Here is a 20,993-nt window from a genome sequence, read left to right as displayed (position 1 = left end):
AGTGGTGAAAGTCAGGATGTGTTTGAAGATAGAGTCAACAGACTCTCCTGATGGCTTAGATGTGAGATGTGAAGGAAGGAAAGAAGCCAGGCCCAAACTCCAAAGGTCTTGGCTTCAGTAACTGGAAGGATGGAGTTGCCATTTGAGATGAAGCTGTAGGAAGATTAGATTTCAGGGGGAAAATCAGGAATTCCATTTTGGACACATTGACCTTGAGATGTAGAGCAGATGTCCAAAGAAAATGTTGAGAAAGCTGTCAGATACGAGTCTGGAGTTCAGAGGACATGTCTGGCTGGCAATAAATCTTCCCTCTTCTGATTTGGTCTCATAACTTTTAATAACATATAATGCCACATAATGCTGATGACTACCAAATACATATGTTCATGCTGGAATCAAGCAGATTGTGGGGCCTTCCCTGATGGCGCAGTGCTTAAGAATCTGCCTGCCAATGCAGGGGTCACAGGTTCGATCCCTGGTCTGGGAACACAGGTTCGATCCCTGGTCTGGGAAGATCCCGCATGCCGCGGAGCAACAAAGCCCGTGCGTCACGACTGATCCTGCGCTCTAGAGCCTGTGCTCCAGAAGAGAAGCCACTGCAACAGAGTAGCCCCCGCAACTAGAGAAAGCCCTCGCGCAGCAACAAAGACCCAACACAGCCAAGTAAATAAATAAATTTAATTAAAAAACAGGCAGGGCTTCCCTGGTGGCGCAGTGGTTGAGAGTCCGCCTGCCGATGCAGGGGACATGGGTTCGTGCCCCGGTCCGGGAAGATCCCACATGCCGCGGAGCGGCTGGGCCCGTGAGCCATGGCCGCTGAGTCTGCGCGTCCGGAGCCTGTGCTCCGCAATGGGAGAGGCCACAACAGTGAGAGGCCCACATACCGCAAAAAACAAACAAAAAACACAAAAAACAGGCAGATTGTGGTAGTATGGCTGTATTGCCAGGGTGTCTGGGACTGGCTCTCTCTGTTCATAGAACATGCATGATCTTAGTCCCAGTGCTTGGGTCTCTCCCCACCTCAGACATCACTGCTCTGAATCCCTACCCAGCAAACTGAGGCTCATTCCTTGTCAGCTTTACTCAGTCTTATAATCTGGTAAACTACAGAAACAAATTTGAATCAAGTTCTAAAATCCATACCAGGGGCTCTTCCCTCCATGCCACCTGCCAGTCTTTGACAAGGCTATCTTCCAGAGACGCATTCTCTTTGCTTTCTCATTCCCTTTCTAGGCATTTAAATTTCTCTCTAGCTTCCCTGGGCCCACTTGATTTCAGTAGCAGGAACCTCAGTGCTGAGAAACTGAAATATTAGGGAAAATCCTCACCTAAGACTTTCTGGCTCCAGCTACTAGGTGTATTTTGCCCTCTGTCGTCAACTAATTCTTAATTGCTCCATCCAGGTTAAAGTTCCCAGGAATTCTAAGGTCCTTGCAGTCCTAAACTTTTCTCTTTCTCAATTCAGTTCAATTTATACTCTTCTTTGAATGTCTCCAGGTCTGAATAACAGTTGTCTAGCGAGGAGAGAAAAGGCATGCTCCCAACTAGCTGTAACCAGGGCGACACCCCCCAGAAACGGATGCCGCCCGGGAAGCTCAGAGCTGGACCTAGATCCAAGCTTTGTCCTTGGACCGGGCGCTCTCCTCTCCTGGCTTCCCGGAGCGCGGGGGGCTTCCGGCGCCAGCCCCCTCCTCCGGGGGCCGGGCCTACCGCTCCCGCTCCCGCCTCCCCGGCTGCGCGCGGCTGCGGGCCGCGGTCACGTGAGCGCGGCGCGGCGGGGGAGGGGCCGTGGTTTCCGGGCGGCGGAAGGAGACGCGGCCGCGTGAAGACGAGGAGATTTGAAAACACGCTCCGGGACCGAGAGCCTGAGGCCGGTGGCGCACGCCGTCGCCCCGTGGGCTCCTCCTCGGACGCTCTCTCCACCTGCCTCCGTGTCCCGGTCCCGGCCGGGCCCTCAGGTGAGCTGCCGCCGCCGGTCTGGCCGGGCCCTCTCCGGGGCACGGGACGGCGAGCGGAACGGCTCGTGGGGCCGTCGCCCCCCGGTCCGCGGCCCAGGCGGGCAGGGCCGGCTGGGGCCAGTCTGCGCCCCTGAAGAGCCGGGCCTCGGTGCGGAGAGGGGCTGTGCGGGTGCGGGGCGCCCCGCGGGCTTTTGAAGCGCCTCAAGTGACTGGGCGGGGCGGGTTCGCGCGGTTTCGGGTCTAGGAGACTTTTAGGCCTGGGTACGTTGATTGGGCCCCGCTTCCCCGACTGTGGCCCTGACCGCCGTCTCCGGAAGGAGCAGGAAAGATAGTTTCTTAAAACCGTGGGGTGTTCACTTCTGGGTTGCGGAACCAAAGTCTGGGGATGGGCATGCGCAGCCGTCTCCTAATCGGCCCTCTCGCCGTCCAGGTGTGGACGGTTAAGCGATCTGTATGAAGCCGGTTCCGTCCGTCGGTCCTCTCGAGTCGCCCCAGCCTGTGGTATTTGTTTTTTGGGAAGTCTGGTGCCTCCGATTGGCCCCCTAGGTAGAGTTTGGAGGAACTCGGTGGGCGTAAAGGGTTGGAGAGGAAATTACCAAAGACAGAGTACAGTGTGCTTTCTTGATTCTTTTTTTGGCAGGGGAAAGAAGTTGGAAATCAGGGGAAGGTAATGAGGTGGCAGACAAACTAGCTGGGATTCGGTTCGGTCGAAATCCTGATAGGCTAGAATCTCCCTTTTGTTGAAATTAGAAGGCCTGCAGCTGGAGTTTATGAGATTCAGGTTTAAAGCTTTTGAGGCACACCTGGTCCAGTGATGTGAGAGCTCAGCCTCTGAGGCTGGACCTCCTAACTTCTTATTCGATACCAGCTACTATAAAAGTGGCTTAGTCGGACTGTTTGATTTGCTGTACTATGAAAAATCTTTATTTTAAGCGAAAAAAACATAAGTTGCTGTAGAACTTTTAGTTCCTAGTATAAAGATGTTCCCTGTGTACCATGAAAATAATCTTACTAGCTTGAAAAGTCACGAAGGGGCGATAAGCCCACTTTTCCTAACGGAGAACGGTAGAGTGATTAATACAAAGTGGTGGGTAATATGGCATAAGCTTGACAGTAGACTGTATGTTGGACACTGATCAGATAGTTAGTGGCTAAAGATAGCACAGAGAATTGGGCGGGGGAGGGTTAATTCATCGATTTTTCTGAATGTCTTGTTCCATTTATTTTCATCTCTGGTACTAGCTAGTAATAAAATTGTAGGGAAAACTCACAAAACGTGCTTGCTTAATAGACACCAGGTGAGTATTAGGGCCTTAGTTTTCACTTACTCATTTTTTAGACTAAAATAACTAGAGGTGTGGGTGGGATGAAAATTTAGCATTGGGATAAATAAGGCAAGCCATTTTGCCACTTTTTTCCAATCCTCACCTGAGTTCCGGTATATATAACATAAAGCTGGTTTTGCAGAGTTCAGTCTTGTTTATGAATCCCTCTTCAACTCCTTAATAAGGGACTGACAAACCTTTCTGAGCTATGTCTTTAAAATGGTTTTAGTACCACCTTCTTCACATGGTCTTGTGAGAATTGAAAGCGATTGGTGCATGTAATATTATGCTTGGTATTTACCGGTCCTGAGACCAAGAAAATATACATGTTTGTGCTTATAGCATATCTGTAAGTGTGCCAGGCACAGTTCGGAGTGTTTTACAGATATGAGCTCATTTGCTCCTCATTCATCCTACCTCATAACAACTGTATGAGGTAAGCATTATTATTATTATTATTATTATTATTTTATTATAGATAAAAACTGAGGCACGGTGGTTAACTATGGCTAGAAGGTGGGAGAGTCTGGATAAGAACCTAGTCACTCTGAGTCTTGAATCTGCTCTTAACCTGTGTAGCCAAACCCTAGATCACGGGGCTCTAATGTAGTAAAACCTTGCAATCATGTGAATTTGGATATAATGTCATAGGTGATTGGCTTCTGGATTCCTAGAATTAGAGCTGTCTGGTCTTGCACCAGCCATTTTATTAATCTCACAATAATGCAAGCCTTCATTTTAGTCAAATTTTTTGGACTCCCATGTGTAGCATTGTAACTTAAAAAAATAGCTAGGGATAGGATAATTATGACAGATCAGGAGAAATTTTATTTATTCCAGAGATACCTACTGCAGTGGGTGTACAGTGCAAGGCAGAATTCAGTATTTTTGTAGTGTGTGGAAAAGGCTTCAAGAAGCGCTGAGCTGGTTCCAGGTATAGGAGGCTCTTTTTTAGATAGAGGTTAGTTTGTGGAAAAATAATGCTGGAGAGGAAGTTAGGAAGGACCGAATATGTCAAGACAAGGTGTGTTTACTGTAAGCGAGTAAAAGGAGCAGCTGAAAGCTCCTGAGCTTTGGTCAGATCTGTGTTTAGAAAGAGCCCCCTGGTGATTCTCTACCAAATGGACCATGGGGTAGACACTAGAGACAAGACAAGAATTCTGGTGGGGGAACTGTTAACAGTCTTGGGTAGAGATAAAGGACTTAAGAAGGCGCCTGGGAATGGGTAGGAGGCACAGATCAAAGATTTTGTGTGTAATTGGGATGATTAGGATGTAAGTTGAAAGAATGTGGTGAAGAGGGGAAAGTGCAGGATGACAGGGTTACACCTGAGTTATTTATTGTAATAGTGGCCTAGCTGGTCTTTGTTCCTCTGTTACACTATATTTCCTTTTATACTGGTTTTTCTCCTGCATTTTTGTTTACTGTTTGTATCTAGTCTGAACTTTTCCTGGTGTTCACAGTGTTGGTACTTTCATTTTTGCCTGTACCAGGCTTATCCCTACTCCTGATCCATACTCTGTTTTCCTTGATCATGAAATGCTCATTAACTGTCCTTGATGCATATCTGAATCTTACCCATTTTCAAGCACCCAGCTTAGGTTCATGAAACTTTTCCTAACTATTACAGGCTGCGTTAAATAATAACATTGGTTTTCAGACTTTGTTTTGCTAGGGTTTCTTGGGGGCTTCTGGGGGCCAGGAGCTTCCCCGCACGTGCAAGGTGTATCTATAGCAACTCTGTGCTGCCTCCCCCTCATCCTATGGGCACAAAAAAATTTTCAGAAGTTTTCTTTTTTTTAAAATTGAAGTATATATATTAATTGAAGTATACAAAAGTTTTCTATTTAGCACATTGCCCAACCAAAGGTCCTGTTTAGAACATTGCTTGACAAAAGGTTCCATGGCCAAAATATCTCTTGACTAAACTGATTTTTTTTTTTACTTCGTAAAGGTAATTTATCTTTGTCTTTACTGATTGTTTTTAAATTAATTATTTTATCATAGCACTCAAGAATGACTAAAAAAAGAAAACGCCAAGATGATTTTCAAAAAGTAAAACTAAAAGTTGGAAAAAAGAAGCCCAGGTTAGAAAATGCTACTGTTACAAACTTTAAAACGAAGACTATACATCTGCCTGACCAACTCAAAGAGGATGGAACACTTCCAACAAACAACAGAAAACTTAACATTAAGGTAAATCGTAAATATTATTTTGATAAAGTAGGATTTTCCTTGAAATCATCTAGAATGTTATATTTTTGTGAAAAGTTGTTTTAACTCAGGGTTTATTAATGGCTAAAGGTTGGAGTTTATCTGTTACCCAGATCTGATGTTGCCACTGCAGCTTTCCCACTTCCTCCAGAAAGACTTGCTCGGCTAAAGTCAAAGTGATTTCTCCCTTGTATATTTATTTGATGATTTAATATGTCATCTGGAAATAATTTCTGTATTTCACTTTTTGATGCATCAAGTTTTTGATGTGACAGTCTTTTAGCTGTTTTTATACCACATTAACATAGGATTAATGTTTTTGAACCCTTATAGTATGTCGTTTATTCCAGATTCATAGTGAATGTGTGAAGTTAATTGAAATTTGAGCAGTGGTTTTGCTTAAAAATTTAACAGTTTTATTGAAATGTAATTTACACATAATAAAATTTATCATTTTAGAGTGGACAGTTCAGTGGTTTTTAATGTATTTACATTGTTATGCTTCTATCACAATAATCTAATTTCAGAACATTTTTGTCACTTCAGAAAGAAACCTTATACCTATTAGAAGTCACTCTCCATTCCTTCCCCCCACTAGACAGACACTGATCTATCTGTAAAGATTTGCTTATTCTAGACAATTCATATAAGTGGAATCATACGAAATGTGGTCTGTTATTACTGGTCTTTCACTTAGCATGTTTTTGAGGTTCATCCATGTTGTAGCATGTATCAGAACAGTACTTCATTCCTTTGTATTGTCAAATAGTATTCCACTGCAGGGCTATGTCATATTTTGTCACTCATCAGTTGATGGGCATTTGGTTGTTCCCACTTTTTGACTCTTACGAATAATGCTGTTATGAACATTTGTGGACAGATCTTTGTGAAGAGACACATTTTCTAGTTTTGCTTTTTAATCTCTGAAGGTTAAATAACGTCAAAAGGTATTTGAAGTTATTGTTTCTTTACAGATTATGTAAATTATTCCACAAATAAAATTGCCAAGTGTTGTACTCTGAATAAAATACACAGACACTCTGAAAGACCACTTAAAATAGGTAGAATATAGGTATAAATACATATTTGGTACATAGTAGGTCTTTAAGTGGTGGTAATGATTGCTGTCATTTTAAATGATAGCGTGCCTAACCCTGCGTAGTTTCAAAAAGAAAATTCTGACTGAAAGTTATGTTATGCTTTTATTCGGTTAAAGCTATGCTAAAGATAAAACTTTCTGATCTTAACAAAAGCTTCATTTTTCTAAAAGTAACATTTAGAAATACTTAACCAAAGCAGTCTCCAATCCCCCACCCCCACTGGAGTGTCAGTTTATTAGCATAGTTTTAGTTAGCATGCTTATTTGAAAATGATACAATATGTATGTATATGTATATACCTAAAGCTTGTGTTTTATTTTTATTTATAGGATTTGCTGTCACAGATGCATCACTACAATTCTGGGGTTAAACAAAGTGCTCTTCTTGGACTTAAAGACCTTTTGTCTCAATACCCATTTATAATTGATGCACACCTTTCAAACATATTAAGTGAAGTGACTGCTGTGTTTACAGATAAAGATGCTAATGTACGATTAGCAGCAGTTCAACTTCTTCAATTCCTGGCCCCCAAAATACGAGCTGAACAAATTTCTCCATTTTTTCCTTTGGTAAGTGCCCATCTCTCTAGTGCCATGACTCACATTACTGAAGGAATTCAGGAGGACTCTTTAAAAGTTTTGGACATTCTGCTGGAACAGTACCCAGCTCTAATTACTGGCCGTAGCAGTATATTGCTTAAGAATTTTGTAGAACTTATTTCTCATCAGCAGCTGTCCAAAGGACTGGTAAATAGAGACAGATCCCAGTCCTGGATACTTTCTGTAAATCCTAATCGGAGACTCACTTCTCAGCAGTGGAGGCTGAAAGTCTTAGTGAGACTCAGTAAATTCCTTCAGGCCTTGGCAGATGGATCCAGTAGGGTGAGAGAAAGTGAAGGACTTCAGGAACAAAAAGAAAATCCCCATGCCACTAGCAACTCCATTTTTATCAACTGGAAGGAACATGCCAACGACCAGCAACACATCCAGGTTTATGAAAATGGGGGTTCACAGCCAAATGTCAGTTCACAGTTCAGGCTACGGTAAGAAGGATTTCAGTTATGTCCACACTCAGTTTTCCTATATTGAATTATAACTGCTGACCGTTGATGGCTAATGGTGGGAAGACATGCAGTTGTCTTCTGTAGTTTCATATAGTTACTCATAATTTGATTTTATTTACTGATGGGAGGAGTCTTTTCAAAGTATATTAATTTACTCATTTGTAGCAAAGCCTACTGAAAAGTAAAAAATTATAGTCTTTTGGCTTTGTCATCTTAGAATTCTATTTTTCTTCCTAGTGTTGATCAATGTAATTATCAATTCATGGTGCTTCATTTTGCTGGTACTTTATATTTTAAGGTTTAAATTAAGCAAGGAATAATATTTTTTAATTAAATTAAAAAAATTTTTTATTCTTACCTTTCCTTGTTAGGTACCTGGTTGGAGGACTAGGCAGTGTGGATGAAGGCCTGTCATCTACTGAAAACCTGAAAGGATTTATTGAGATAATAATTCCATTGCTAATTGAGTGCTGGATTGAAGCTGTGCCTCCACAACTAGCTGCTTCTGTTGGAAATGGTATAGAACGAGAATCTCTGCAGATTATGCAGCAAGTTCTTAACATTATTTCCCTTCTGTGGAAACTCTCTAAACAACAAGATGAGACCCATAAATTGGTGAGAACTAATAGGTTCTTTATTTTCTGAGTAATGCCTTTTATCATGACAAATTAGAAATCAGCATATTACTACTAATTGGTTATGCATTTTCCAAAAAATTTCCAGGGTTTAACTGTAAACTTATTTCTTACATTTGCTCAAAACTACAAATTAAAACAGTTTTGCGAGTTTATTATCTGTATGTTTAAATTTTTAAGCGAAATGCATAACAGTGTGCTTGATTTCATTTGTTTTTATTAGCTATAATTCACAATAGAGTTACAATGTATTGTTTATGGCAGATTAATTATGTAGGAACATTCTAGTTTCTGGAGACCTCTTATAGGATTTAAAAAGTGGCTTATTAAGTAGTCTCTTCCATTTTGTGCCATGTTACCAAGTTTATGGCAAGAAATGGACCAAACTGAAGATCTCATAATCAACCCAGAGAAGTTTTTAAACTACTACATTTTAGGGAAGAAGCTACACACAGATTTGCTTAGTGTATGCTTTTTTGTTTTTTCTTGATAAAGGATGTAAGATCTGAAAACATTTCTTAAAGTTACCTTTACTGTAGGTAAGCTGTAGTTGTAGGTATGGTGTGAGTGAAGTTAACCTAAGTAATTCCAAGTCATAGGACAGTTTCTTGCTAGAAAGCTGATAGCAAAGACATATTTCTTGAGTAAATTTACCTCCTATTTGGGGAGAATTGAGTGTTGGTGGCTTTTTTAAAGTGTTATGTTGTAGTGAATATAATATATAGTGCATGGAGCAAGTAAGGAAGAACAAGCTCTTAAGATTAATTGGTGCTGGATTAATGTGGTTAATCTTAAAAAGGGTAGCTGCAGGAACAATACTAAAGCTTGAAGCATCTGTGGTTTTTTTTTGTTTTTTTTTTTGCGGTTCACGGGCCTCTCACTGCTGTGGCCTCTCCCGTTGCGGAGCACAGGCTCCGGACGCGCAGGCTCAGCAGCCATGGCTCACGGGCCCAGCCGCTCCGCGGCGTGTGGGATCTTCATGGACCGGGGCACGAACCCATGTCCCCTGCATCGGCAGGCAGACTCCCAACCACTGTGCCACCAGGGAAGCCCCGAAGCATCTGTTTTATAGAAGAATTTCTGCAAGGACTTGACAAGGGAGGTGTGAATCCTTGAAGTTGCCTACATACGTCCAAAACTGGCAAGGCAGTTTTTTAGTTTTATTTCGCTCTTTTTATTTCATTCAAGCTCACGAATTAGTAAGACACATAAAATATGACTGGGGTAAATTATAATAGTATTTCATAATCTTGAAAAGCGTTACAGAATCGTACTAAGGTGTGTGTTTCTTTTAATAGCTTACTGTATTGCTATTAACCCATTACCCATCATTCTGTAGGGATGTTTTATGAATTACTTTCTCAAATAGGATGGCATTTTGTTGATTACAATTTTGAGCCTGTTTTATGATTTATTGCATAAATTGGCAAGAAAGTGATCATGGTTAGGGGTATTATATATGATTTTATGAAAGTGAAGCTTGTTCTCCTTTATGGCAATTAATCTGTGATTGTAGGCTAGTCACAGTAATAATGCATGCAGCTTCTTAGAAAATATATATATTATTTGGAGTCTTGAATGGCTATATTTTCATCTGAAAGGCTAAGATAAGAAGTAAAAGTAATGATATTCAGTGTGATCTTAAGTACTAGGCTTTTTTTCATTTTCAGAAAGCTGAAAAATAAAATTCCAGGCATTTTGGTGTTTGTTTTTTCCTGGGCACTGGTTAGTGTTTATTATTGCTTTAGTAATAGTATTTGTAATTAGAATGGTAGGACTAAATGCAAATTCATTAATTGTGCTAGTTTTGGATCATCTACTGTCATTCAGATGATACTGACAAAGGATCTAAACATTGCCTTAATTTTATGGATATTTAAAGTGCTATATTCAGAGCTGTTCTGTGGTATTATGACTGTATTTATTAGCAGTCCATTAACATAGGATACTAAGTTCAGAAGACTGGTTTGCCTAGACTGTTGAAGGTTATATAGAATACTGAATTGGGATACTGTATAAAATTGAAATAAACCGAGGTGGTTAATTCAAATAGGAATAGTATTTAAAAGCATCCACTGGTAGAATTCGCTAATCTACCCTGGCAAATTTGTTATTTTCGAACTATAATAACTAGATAAGGTAAGATCTATTATCTTAGAGACAAAGTATGTATGTTAGTTATATCAGGTGACATTAAAATGCACATTAGTTTATTTTTTGTTACCATTCCCACTGTTAGTTCCTCTCTCTCACTCACCTTCAGTTATAGTTTAGTAGTTAAGGTATTGGGTGACCTGTAACAGCTCAAACTTTAGGAGGAATGAAATGGCATTCCTCAGTCTTAAATTCTAATTATGTACCACAGGCTGAATTGTAGCTCTTTTCTCTCAGAAAATGTGTAGGTTTTCTATTGATAAATTGGCATCTGTATTAGGGTCACTGACCACTTACTTTTAGGTTTTGCTAAATGCATGTAGTGTGTTCGTATTTTGCTGCAAAGTTGAGAAATTTCATTTTTATCCAAGTACTGTTCTTTTAAACCTTTTTAGGAATCTGAAATCTTTCATCTTTGCTTTGAAAACAAATCTCAAGTTACGTTAAATCTTATTTGCAGCGGTTGAGTAATCAGATCCTTACTGAGGTTGCTTATTTCTGATATACTGTGTGTATCCTTAATATATAGCTAGTTTTAAAAATGAAATACAATTTAACATTAACTTTTTAATTAACTTTGGTTTTTGGAGTCCTGTATTAATAGCTTCAGGTCAGTATTATAATTTTACACTAGAAATTTTGTTGTGTCTTAGCTTTGTATTTTTTTTTTAATAGTTAAGAGATTTTATTCTAATAGCTGTAATTACAGTGCTTGTTTGTCATAATGAAAACTGAAAACAAGTATACAAAACAGTTGATTACTAATTGTGTATTGAAAGCAGTAAGAGGTTCCACGACACCAAATAAACCAGTTCTGAGGTTTTCCCCAAGATAAAGTTTAACAGCTCGAGCTTCTTCAGTGTTTATCAAAATACAAAAGAAAAAAGTAGAGGTTATCATTTTTCGATGGCAAATCTGACCCTTGCAGGCTGAGGGAGTGAAAGTACACGTAGACAGGGGCTCCGAGGGGCTGGGGCTCAAGGATGACCACCTGCGCTCCTGCTGGTGAGACCCCAGAGAGCCCGGAGCAGGCAAGCAAGGGGACTGCAGGGCTCCCACTCAGACCAGAGTGTTCCAGCCAAAGTGCCCATGCTGACCCAAGAAAAGGCTGGGGTTCCTCCAAGGGGTCTGAGAGCGGTGGATGCAGCCTCCAGCCCATCTCCTGGGCAGCCATGTAAGCACAGATACAAGCACAAACGCTATGGGGTGTGGGATGACCCAAGACAGAGCAAATCACAGGGACCCTATTGTGACCATGCAGAATGGATCATAGCTGGTTCTGCCCCGTTTCACGTTCCCAACGGGAAACAGACCACTGGTGGACTGGACTCAGGCCATTACTGCAGAACCTACACTAGGCATATTTCTCCCTTCTGTGTGTTCAAGTGTTCTCCTTATCTTGTATTTGTAACTATTTTAAAAAATCACTGAGTTTGGGTTAAAAACCAACCACCAAAATGGATCTCAACACAGATGTAAAGCCCAGAAGAGGAACATCGGGCTTTTCTGACACAGTGACTCCTGGATGACCTGTGTGCCTAAAATCCCTTCTCAGTACTAAACAGTGGGTTGATTTTCTTTTTACAATAAAAAAAGCTGAGTAATATTGCATAGGAGTACCAGAAACTGCCTCATTGGAAACAGAAACTATTTACATTAAATAAAAACCCAGTTGCAGGCTGCGTCTGCACATTTACAGCATGGTGAAGCACACTGTGACCGACCATGGAGACAGCTTCTGGCACTCACACCACAGGGGCACGTTTGCCACATGAGAGTAAAGCGAGGGCAGAAGGAGGGAGTGTGAGGGGAGGAGAGGGGAGTTCAGCTCACTTCTGGTTCCAGAGCTGATTGGACAGCCAGTCCAGTCCCTCATAGAGCCCGTCCCCGCTGGTGGCACAGGTGGCCTGAATGTACCAGTTCCTGTGGCGCAGAGAGTGCAGACCCAGCTTGTCCGTGATCTCAGCTGCATTCGTGGCATTGGGGAGGTCCTGTTTGTTAGCAAACACGAGCAGAACGGCGTCCCTGAGCTCGTCTTCTGCCAGCATCCTCATAAGCTCCTCTCGGGCCTCATTCACACGCTCTCTGTCATTGCTGTCAACCACGAAGATGAGACCTTGTGTGTTCTGGAAGTAGTGGCGCCACAGAGGCCGGATCTTGTCCTGGCCACCCACATCCCACACAGTGAAGCTGATGTTCTTGTATTCCACGGTTTCCACGTTGAAGCCTATAGTGGGAATGGTGGTCACGATTTCACCCAGCTTCAGTTTGTACAGGATGGTGGTCTTTCCCGTAGCATCTAGGCCCACCATGAGAATGTGCATTTCTTTTTTGCCAAAAAGGCCCTTGAAGAGGTTTGCAAAGATATTCCCCATGCTGTAGACTGGTGGGAGCAACACTGGCCAGAGAAACCCTCGGCGACCGTGGCGCAGCTGCTGCTCGGAGGCAGGCGTTGGTTTCGCTCCCACAAGATGGCGGCTCTGACGGATTAGCTTTGTATTTTAATGCTTACTACTTTTTGTCCAAATGTTTCGTTATTGTTGTCTTTTTACCATGAAGATTAGAATTTGTGAAGAAAAGTTAGATGCAATCATGTGTCAAAGATTTATTGAGCATGTATAAATGTGGGTCTTTAAGTTAATTAAAATTCAGTTCCTCAGTAAACACTAGCCACATTTCAGGTGCTCAATAGCTTCAGGTGGCAGTGGCTACTGTACTGGACAGCATAGATATATAACAGCTCCATCATTGCAGAAAGGTCTTTTGAATAGCACTGCTCTGCAGTGTGCCAGGTTCTGTTCTAGGCTCTGGGAATACAGAGATGAACATGACTGACAAGCTGAGTACTTAGCTCTTGGTGGGGTTGATGGATGGTAAACAAATAGATGATGTTGTTATTAGGAATAAAGATGAAAGAAAAGTGGGGTAAAGGGAGAACATATGATGGAACAGTGGGGGGAAGCTATTTTAAATAGGAGATCAGGAAATGCTTTCTTGATATTTAAATGTCACTGAATGAAGTGAAGGACCAAGTCTTGTGAAGACCTGTGGGAAGGACCTTCTAGGCACAGGGAACAGCAAGTGAAAATCCCTGAAGTGAGAACAAATTTGACATATTTGAGGAATGGCAGGAAGTCCTGTGCAAGTGAGGTACTAGGAAAATGGTAGATGATGAGGGAAAAAAAGTGACAGTAGCCAGATCATATGGTACCTTGTGGTAAAGAGTTGGGATTTTAACCTGAGTATGGTGAAAAGACATTGGAGGGTTTGAGCAGAGGAGTGGCATGATCTAAATTATGTTTATTTGTAAATTTGACATATTAAAGTTAAATAAAACACTAATGAACTTCCACGTGCTCACTATCCAGCTCTAGCAAAACTGGAGGCCAAACTCAGACCATTGATCCCATGGATGACTAGTCCTGCCCTACATACACACCTATTTCCTGTATCCTTTCCTATATTATTTTGAAGTGTGATTTTTTTCTTTTATTTATTTATTTTATTATTTTTTTTGCGGTACGCGGGCCTCTCACTGTTGTGGCCTCTCCCGTTGCGGAGCACAGGCTCCGGACGCACAGGCTCAGCAGCCATGGCTCATGGGCCCAGCTGCTCCGTGGCATGTGGGATCTTCCCGGACTGGGGCACGAACCCGTGTCCCCTGCGTCGGCAGAGGGACTCTCAACCACTGCGCCACCAGGGAAGCCCTGAAGTGTGATTTATGTTTTAAAAGATCACCCTGGCTGCTATGTAGATTACTGTGTTTAGGGGGAGCAAGACGAAAAGCAAGGAGACCATTGGGAGGCTGTTACAGTAATCTAGGTAAGAGGTAATGGTGGCTTGGAGTAGAATGGTAGCTAGTGGTTGAAGTGATGAGAAACAGCTGGATTCTGATAAAGCCAACAGGACAGATGGGTGTGCATAGTGAAGAAAAGAGGAGCAAGGGTGATCCCTATGTTATGGTTCAAATGACAGTGTGACTACCTGTGAGGAGAGTTCAGTTTATTCATTTTAAATTTAAGATGCCTGTTAGAAGTCCAAGACAAGTTGTCAAGTACACATTTTTAGGTTCGGGAGAAGAGAAGAATCCAGTGAAGGTAACTAAGGAGATGTAGGGTGACTACCTATTTTAGCACCTCAAATCCCACAAGCCAAGCAGCCCCTCAGTCCCTGGCAAAATGGAATGATTGGTTCTGTGGCTAGCAGGAAATAAGAGTGTTGTAATCTGAAATTAAGACAGTGTTTCAAGTAGGAGAAAATGATACACTAATGAATACTGCTGAGCAATTTTAGAGAAGTGCATTGCTTTGTGAAAGTGTTAAATACGTTTAATGGGCAACAGAATTGCTAGGGAATGGAGTTACAGTTAAGTGGAACACTAGGTTGAAGACTTTCTTGTATGTTTTGTAAATATTGTATTCAGATTCAGAATTTTCTTAAATCTTATTTACTTTCTCCCTTTTTTCTCCTTTTTAAACATAAAATGCAAGTAAAAATAATTAAATAAAAGCACCAAAAAGATGAAAATTGGGTGGCCTAACAGTTTATTCTGACTTTAAGATTTATTTACATATTGTATCATTAGCAGGTGTATTATAATGGTAAATTTATAGTTGAATATTGACAAGTTGTTAGATTTCTGCTTAAAGTCTTATTTGTCATTTTAAGTTATTGTTTCTTATAGATTTCTAATCTTTGCTTATTTTACTAGGAGTCATGGCTTCGAAAGAATTATCTTATTGATTTCAAACACCATTTCATGAGTAATTTCCCATATGCCTTAAAAGAAATAACCAAGCACAGAAGGAAAGAGACAAACAAAAGGTACTGCCATTCTTTTCCACTGGTTAACCTAAAATTATCAGAAAATTTAGCCTTAAACTGGAACTTTCTATACTGTGAGGTTTTTTTATCTAGATTTTGTCAAATAGAGATAAAAGCAGTAGTATGGCTGATCTTGAACAAGTCACTTTAAACCCTGGGACTTCCAATTTTACTCACTTTTATTTTTTTAATCTTTAAAGTGAATGGTTTATGCTAAATGAGTGTCAGGTATCAGATTATGCAGATATGAATTTAATAAAATTTACTGAGGTGGGTGGTTTATTTGTGAGAGGCACTGTGTAATTATTGAATCTTTAGGTGAGAGAGTATCTTAAAGGTCATTAGTTCATTTGTACATGAGGAAACTGGTAATGAAACTAATATCAGTATCCCGAAGGAAGAGGGATAATTGGAGAAGAATAGTTCTCTTTTCTAAAAAAAATTTATGGATTAGAAGATGGAGTTTAAAAAAAAAAAGTAAGCCTGGAAGTTATTTAAAATGTTTACCTCAAGTGAGAGCAGATAAATGTAAAAACAAATTGTCTAATAAAATTTGACAAGCAGGGCTTCCCTGGTGGCGCAGTGGTTAAGAATCTGCATGCCAATGCAGGGGACACGGGTTTGAGCCCTGGTCTGGGAAGGTCCCACATGGCGCAGAGCAACTAAGCCCATGAGCCACAACTACTGAGCCTGTGCTCTAGAGCCTGTGAGCCGCAACTACTGAAGTGCGCGCACCTAGAGCCCATGCTCCACAACTAGAGAAGCCACCGTAATAAAAAGCCCGCGCACCACAATGAAGAGTAGCTCCTGCTCGCTGCATCTAGAGAAAGTCTGCGCACAGCAACGAAGAGCCGACACAGACAAAAATAAATAAGATAAAGAAATTTAAAAAAAAGTCTACAGGTTTCTTAAAAAAAAAAAAATTGACAAACAGATACAAGCTAGAACACGAAAGGTGCAGTTCCCCACCATGAGCAAACACTTGAAGGGATCTTGAAGTCTGTCAGAAGGTTCTTAAATTTATCAAAAGAAAGAAACTATGTGGAGAATCAGGCTCATGGAGCAGAGTTTAGAGGATATGCTCAGAAGTGATAAGTCTAGAGATAAGTCTATTGTAGGCAGATGAACTTTTCATTCATTCACTAATTATTTTGGTTGCAAAGTATTATGACAGATAATTAGATGTCTTAAGGTATACTCCTTGTTCTCTTAAGTGATTTCATAAATTGCTAAAATCAGTACAAAGTCTTAAAATTGATAAAAGAGTGTGTCATGGTCTAGTCAGAAGATGGAAGTCACACCAGTGATTTTAACAGAGAATTTAATACAAACAGTTTTTAACTAGGTATTAAAGAAGTGGAAAGACAAAAGGGAACAGTAAGGTATTGTGGAGGTAGCACCTACAGGAAGCGGCTACTACCTCTAGATTGGGAGAACAAAGAGAAGAGGGGAAGAAGTTTGGAGGAAAGCCTGTCTGGAGCCAAAGCTCAGCCCTCTAGGAAGGGGTTGGTGCTCAGCTGGTGCTAATGTCTTTGAGATCACAAGAGCGGCCCTGTGGGGCAGGGGTCCAGGATTTGGCAACAGGGGTTCTGGCTGGCTGGTGCTGGTGTTTCTAGGGACATGATGATGCTGGTTCTGTGTCAGAAAAACCACAAAGTGGAACCAAATGTGGCTACTAGAATGAACTGCTCCTGGCTTCTAGAAGAGTTGTTGGGTTGCACTGGTGGCAAAGGGAAGCAAAAGTAGGACTAGGAAGCAAACAGAAAGGAAAGTGTCCCATTTTCCTCTATAGCTTTCCAGTGTCTAGTACTCCCTTATTGGCAGAGCCGAACAAGAAGCCAGCTGTAAAGGAAAAAATGTGGCTCAGTTCCAGGATCACAAAGCAGAGTGTAGAAGGGTGGTTTTGAAGCTGAGAAACAATAGCTCAATAACTTGCAGGAGAAAAAGTGAATTTACATATTTAACACAAGACGTATTTAAGTGTCATTAGAACTTTACAATTAAGAAGTGCTGTAGGAATTCATAGGAAGAGACATCCTTGTTAGGATTAACAGACAAAGCTGTGTTAGAGGGTAGTATTTGAGCATGGATATGATTTTAGCAGGCAGAAGTGAAGCAAGGTAGGAGAGATTACACTAACTGGAGGAGATAGCATATGAGAAAGCTGTAGGGTTAGGTAATGGAGAACTTGGGACTGATCTGGGTCAAATCTGGTTTCTGCTGTTGACTAGCCTTGATGCTGAAAGTCATTTCTTGTCTCTGAACTTCCTTTATCTTTCATCCTTGATCCTTTTGGCATTGAAGACTATTGGTTGGATCAAAACCATGTTTTAGGAATATTAGTTTAGAGTTTCTGGAGTTGGAGGGGACAGAGAATCAAATAGGGAGATACTTTCTTGAGCAAGTAGGTTGTTAGAGTTTGTTTCCTCCAGATACAATTTTCTTACTAAAGCAAAAGTTTTTAATCAGGTGTGTGGATAAGCTTTAGAATATCCTTGAACTCTTGAATAGAACTGTGTGTGTGTATATTTTGTCCAGTAAGAGGATTCAGATATAATTTTCATCAAAATGAGATTAAATAATGGTTAGGATGTTTGGAATTTGGTAGACCATTAAATGTAAGTAAATTATTCAAGAGTATATGGGTATACTGTCATTATTCACTTTACTGGACACTTAATATGTTTAAGGCAGTTACTATACCAGGTGCTGAGCATTTAGTGGAAAAGGAGATAGGCCAGTTCTCATGGAGTACAGTCTAGTGAGGGAGACTTTATTTCTATGACTCTTTTCAGTGACTAACTGTGATAAGATCAGTGAAAAAGAATGTAGGGTAATATAAGAGTATATGGTAAGAAGCTGGTCCTGCTCTTTCTTGGGGGGGGTAGAGTCCGAGGGAACGCTGCCCTGATGAAGTGGTTTGTGCCAAGATATAAAAGGTGAAAAAAGGATATGAAGAGGCTGAGGTGGTGAAATTGTGGAATTTTTAACAAAAGTGAATTGGCAGTATAATTTATTCTTCATAAATTTCCCCAGTGATTTGTTTTTAGGGACCACAGGCTGCTATTGTATTGAGTTGGCCAAAATACTTCCATAAGGAAGTGCATTGAATATTTAGCAGATAGCCTGTGGAGGGCAACACGGGTTAAAGTTAGGGGAGCGAACAATGGTCTAGGCCAGTGGTCTTCATACTTACTCACGTACTCCCAGTTAATATTTGACCTGATGTCTAAATTTTTTAAATCTTAGGTTGAAATGCAGAGTTACAAAGGATGTTGTTTATTATTATTGTGGTAAAATATATATAACGTAAAATTTAGCATTTTAACCATTTTTAATTGTATAGTTGAGTGGCATTAAATACATTCCCATTGTTGTGCAGCCATCACCACCATCCATCTCTAGAACTTTTTCACGTTCCCAAACTTTGAAACTCAGTACACGTTAAGCAGTAACTCCCCATGCTCCCCTTCCCCCAGCTCCTGGGAACCACTCTTCTACTTTTTTGCTTCTATTAATTTGACTTTTTTAGGTGCCTCATATCAGTAGAAGCAAACAATATTGTCTTGTGTCTGACTTAATTTCTCTTACCATGGTATCTCAAGGTTTATTCATGTTGTAGCACTACTAGCATTTCATTCCTTGTTTTTTTTTTAAATGGAGTTTATTTTTTAGAGCAGTTTTAGATTCATAGTAAAATTGAACAGAAAGAATAAAGTTCTCATACACTGTACTCCTGCCCCCACAGATGCATAGCCTCCCTCATTGTTGGCGTCCCACCCCACAGTTACATATGTGTTGTAATCTATGAACCTATGTTGACACATCATTAACACTCAAAGTCCATAGTTTATGTTAGGGTTCACTCTTGGTATTGTGCATGCTGTGAGCTTTGACAAATGTGTAATGATATGTACCCACCATTATAGTATCATACATGACATTTTCACTGTCCTAAAGATCCTCTGTGCTTTGCCTATTCATCCTACCTTCCCCCATGTTTTTTTCATGGTTTGATAGCTCATTTCTTTTTAGTGCTAAATAATATTCCATTATATGGATGTGTTTATCCATTCACCTACTGAAGAACCTCTTGGTTGCTTCCATGTTTTCATTACTTTTTAAGGCTAAATTATCTTCCATTGTATGTATATATCATATTTTATCTATTCATCTGTCAGTGGACACGTGGGTGGTTTCTACCTTTTGGCTATTGTGAATTATGCTGCTATGAATATTGGTCTCCACATAGCTGTTCCAATCCCTGCTTTCAATTCTTTTGTGTGTATCAAAGGTTATAACTTTGGCATTACTGAAAATAGTGACATTTTTAAAATTCAGTGTAGTTGAGTGGTCTTTAAGAAAGCTTTCTTCTTGTACTCATCCTTTATTAGTTTATACGGTGATTATTCTAATGAGGTAATTCTAATAAGTGCTGGGAACAGATAACAGCTAAGTCTTGCCTTTGGCTTACAAATGAGCTTGTGAGAGGGTAAAGTTCACTGCTGACTAGAGTAGCCTAATAGTTGGGAAGATTTTCCAGTGTGCTGGGAAAATAAGTTTATTTTTTCAGAGGGATTGGAGAGCTTTGATTGATTTAGCAAGTTGAGGTTAACTAAGTGGTGGTTGGGTGGTTGGGATCTATTGCAAAGTGTATTGGGAGAGGCTGATTTTCTCTTTATGGTAGTGATAGAAAGTTTCTTTTAGAAATACTTGTTTTTTATTATTATTATTATTTTTTAAATAATTAATTTTTGGCTGTGTTGGGTCTTTGTTTCTGTGCGAGGGCTTTCTCTAGTTGCGGCGAGCGGGGGCCATTCTTCATCGCGGTGCGCGGCCTCTCTTGTTGCGGAGCCCAGGCTCCAGACGCGCAGGCTCAGTAGTTGTGGCTCACAGGCCTAGTTGCTCTGCGGCATGTGGGATCTTCCCAGACCAGGGCTCGAACCCGTGTCCCCTGCATTGGCAGGCAGATCCTCAACCACTGCGCCACCAGGGAAGCCCGAAATACTTGTTTTTAAAAAGTGAGCTATATTAAAGAAACATAGCGGGTAAATAATAGTTCAGACAGTATGTGAATGATTACATTTTAGAAAAATGTACTAACAAATAGATTCTTTGTGGGAACCCAAGGATAGAATAAGCCCCAGAGTAAGACAGTGCAGTAGGAATTGAGTACAGTCGACCCTTGAACAGCTCTGGGGTTGGGGTGCTGACCCCTCTGTGCAGTGGAAAATCCACAGAGAACTTTACAGTCAGCCCTTCATATCCTTGGTTCCACATCCTCATATTCAACCAACTGGGGATTGTGTAGTACTGTAGTTCGTATTTATTGAAAAAAATCTGTGTATAGGTGGTCCCACGCAGTTCAGATCCATGTTGTTCAAGGGTTAACTGTACTTAAGCAGAAATCAAAAGGAAATTGACTTGCAGTTTCATCTATAGAAGAAATCTGGGCTTCCTGTAATTGAACAGAAATGTTTTAAGGCTAAAAGGAAAGATCATCTGGGACAGTATAGAAGGTTACTTAGTAAAAAGAAATTTGTTGCATGTATTGTACAAGCCTACCTCGTTTTATTTTGTTTTGCTTCTTTGCCCTTGGCAGATAGTGCATAATTTTTTATAAATTGAAGGTTTGCGGCAACCCTGCATTGAGCAAGTCTGTTGGCGTCATTTTTCTAACAGTATTTGCTCACTTCATTCATGTCTCTCTGTCACATTTT

At 40.7% G+C, this 20,993-nt stretch overlaps 2 protein-coding genes across 2 annotated transcripts in view; one reads left to right on the top strand and one right to left on the bottom strand.

The window, feature by feature from the left end:
- Positions 1–1,838: 1,838 nt before the first annotated feature.
- Positions 1,839–20,993, top strand: part of TEX10 (testis expressed 10) — a 57,633-nt gene continuing 38,478 nt past the window's right edge. Inside the window, exons 1-5 of the mRNA XM_079707125.1 lie at positions 1,839–1,958; positions 5,291–5,479; positions 6,927–7,639; positions 8,032–8,275; positions 15,161–15,273. Coding sequence (XP_079563251.1) covers positions 5,300–5,479; positions 6,927–7,639; positions 8,032–8,275; positions 15,161–15,273 — 1,250 coding nt within the window. The 5' untranslated portion in view covers positions 1,839–1,958; positions 5,291–5,299. The remainder of the gene's footprint in view (positions 1,959–5,290; positions 5,480–6,926; positions 7,640–8,031; positions 8,276–15,160; positions 15,274–20,993) is intronic.
- Positions 12,279–12,910, bottom strand: LOC307054482 (ADP-ribosylation factor 1-like; the record flags this gene model as incomplete). Its single annotated transcript, XM_079706208.1, has 1 exon — positions 12,279–12,910. Exon 1 carries the CDS (start codon positions 12,822–12,824, stop codon positions 12,279–12,281), a length of 546 nt encoding a protein of 181 aa, XP_079562334.1. The 5' UTR covers positions 12,825–12,910.

The sequence above is a fragment of the Hyperoodon ampullatus genome (assembly GCF_949752795.1).
Source record: "Hyperoodon ampullatus genome assembly, chromosome: 6".
Classification (NCBI taxonomy): Eukaryota; Metazoa; Chordata; class Mammalia; order Artiodactyla; family Ziphiidae; genus Hyperoodon; species Hyperoodon ampullatus.
The sequence above is the reverse complement of the archived record's forward strand: the minus strand, read 5'-3'. Positions and strand labels throughout refer to the sequence as shown.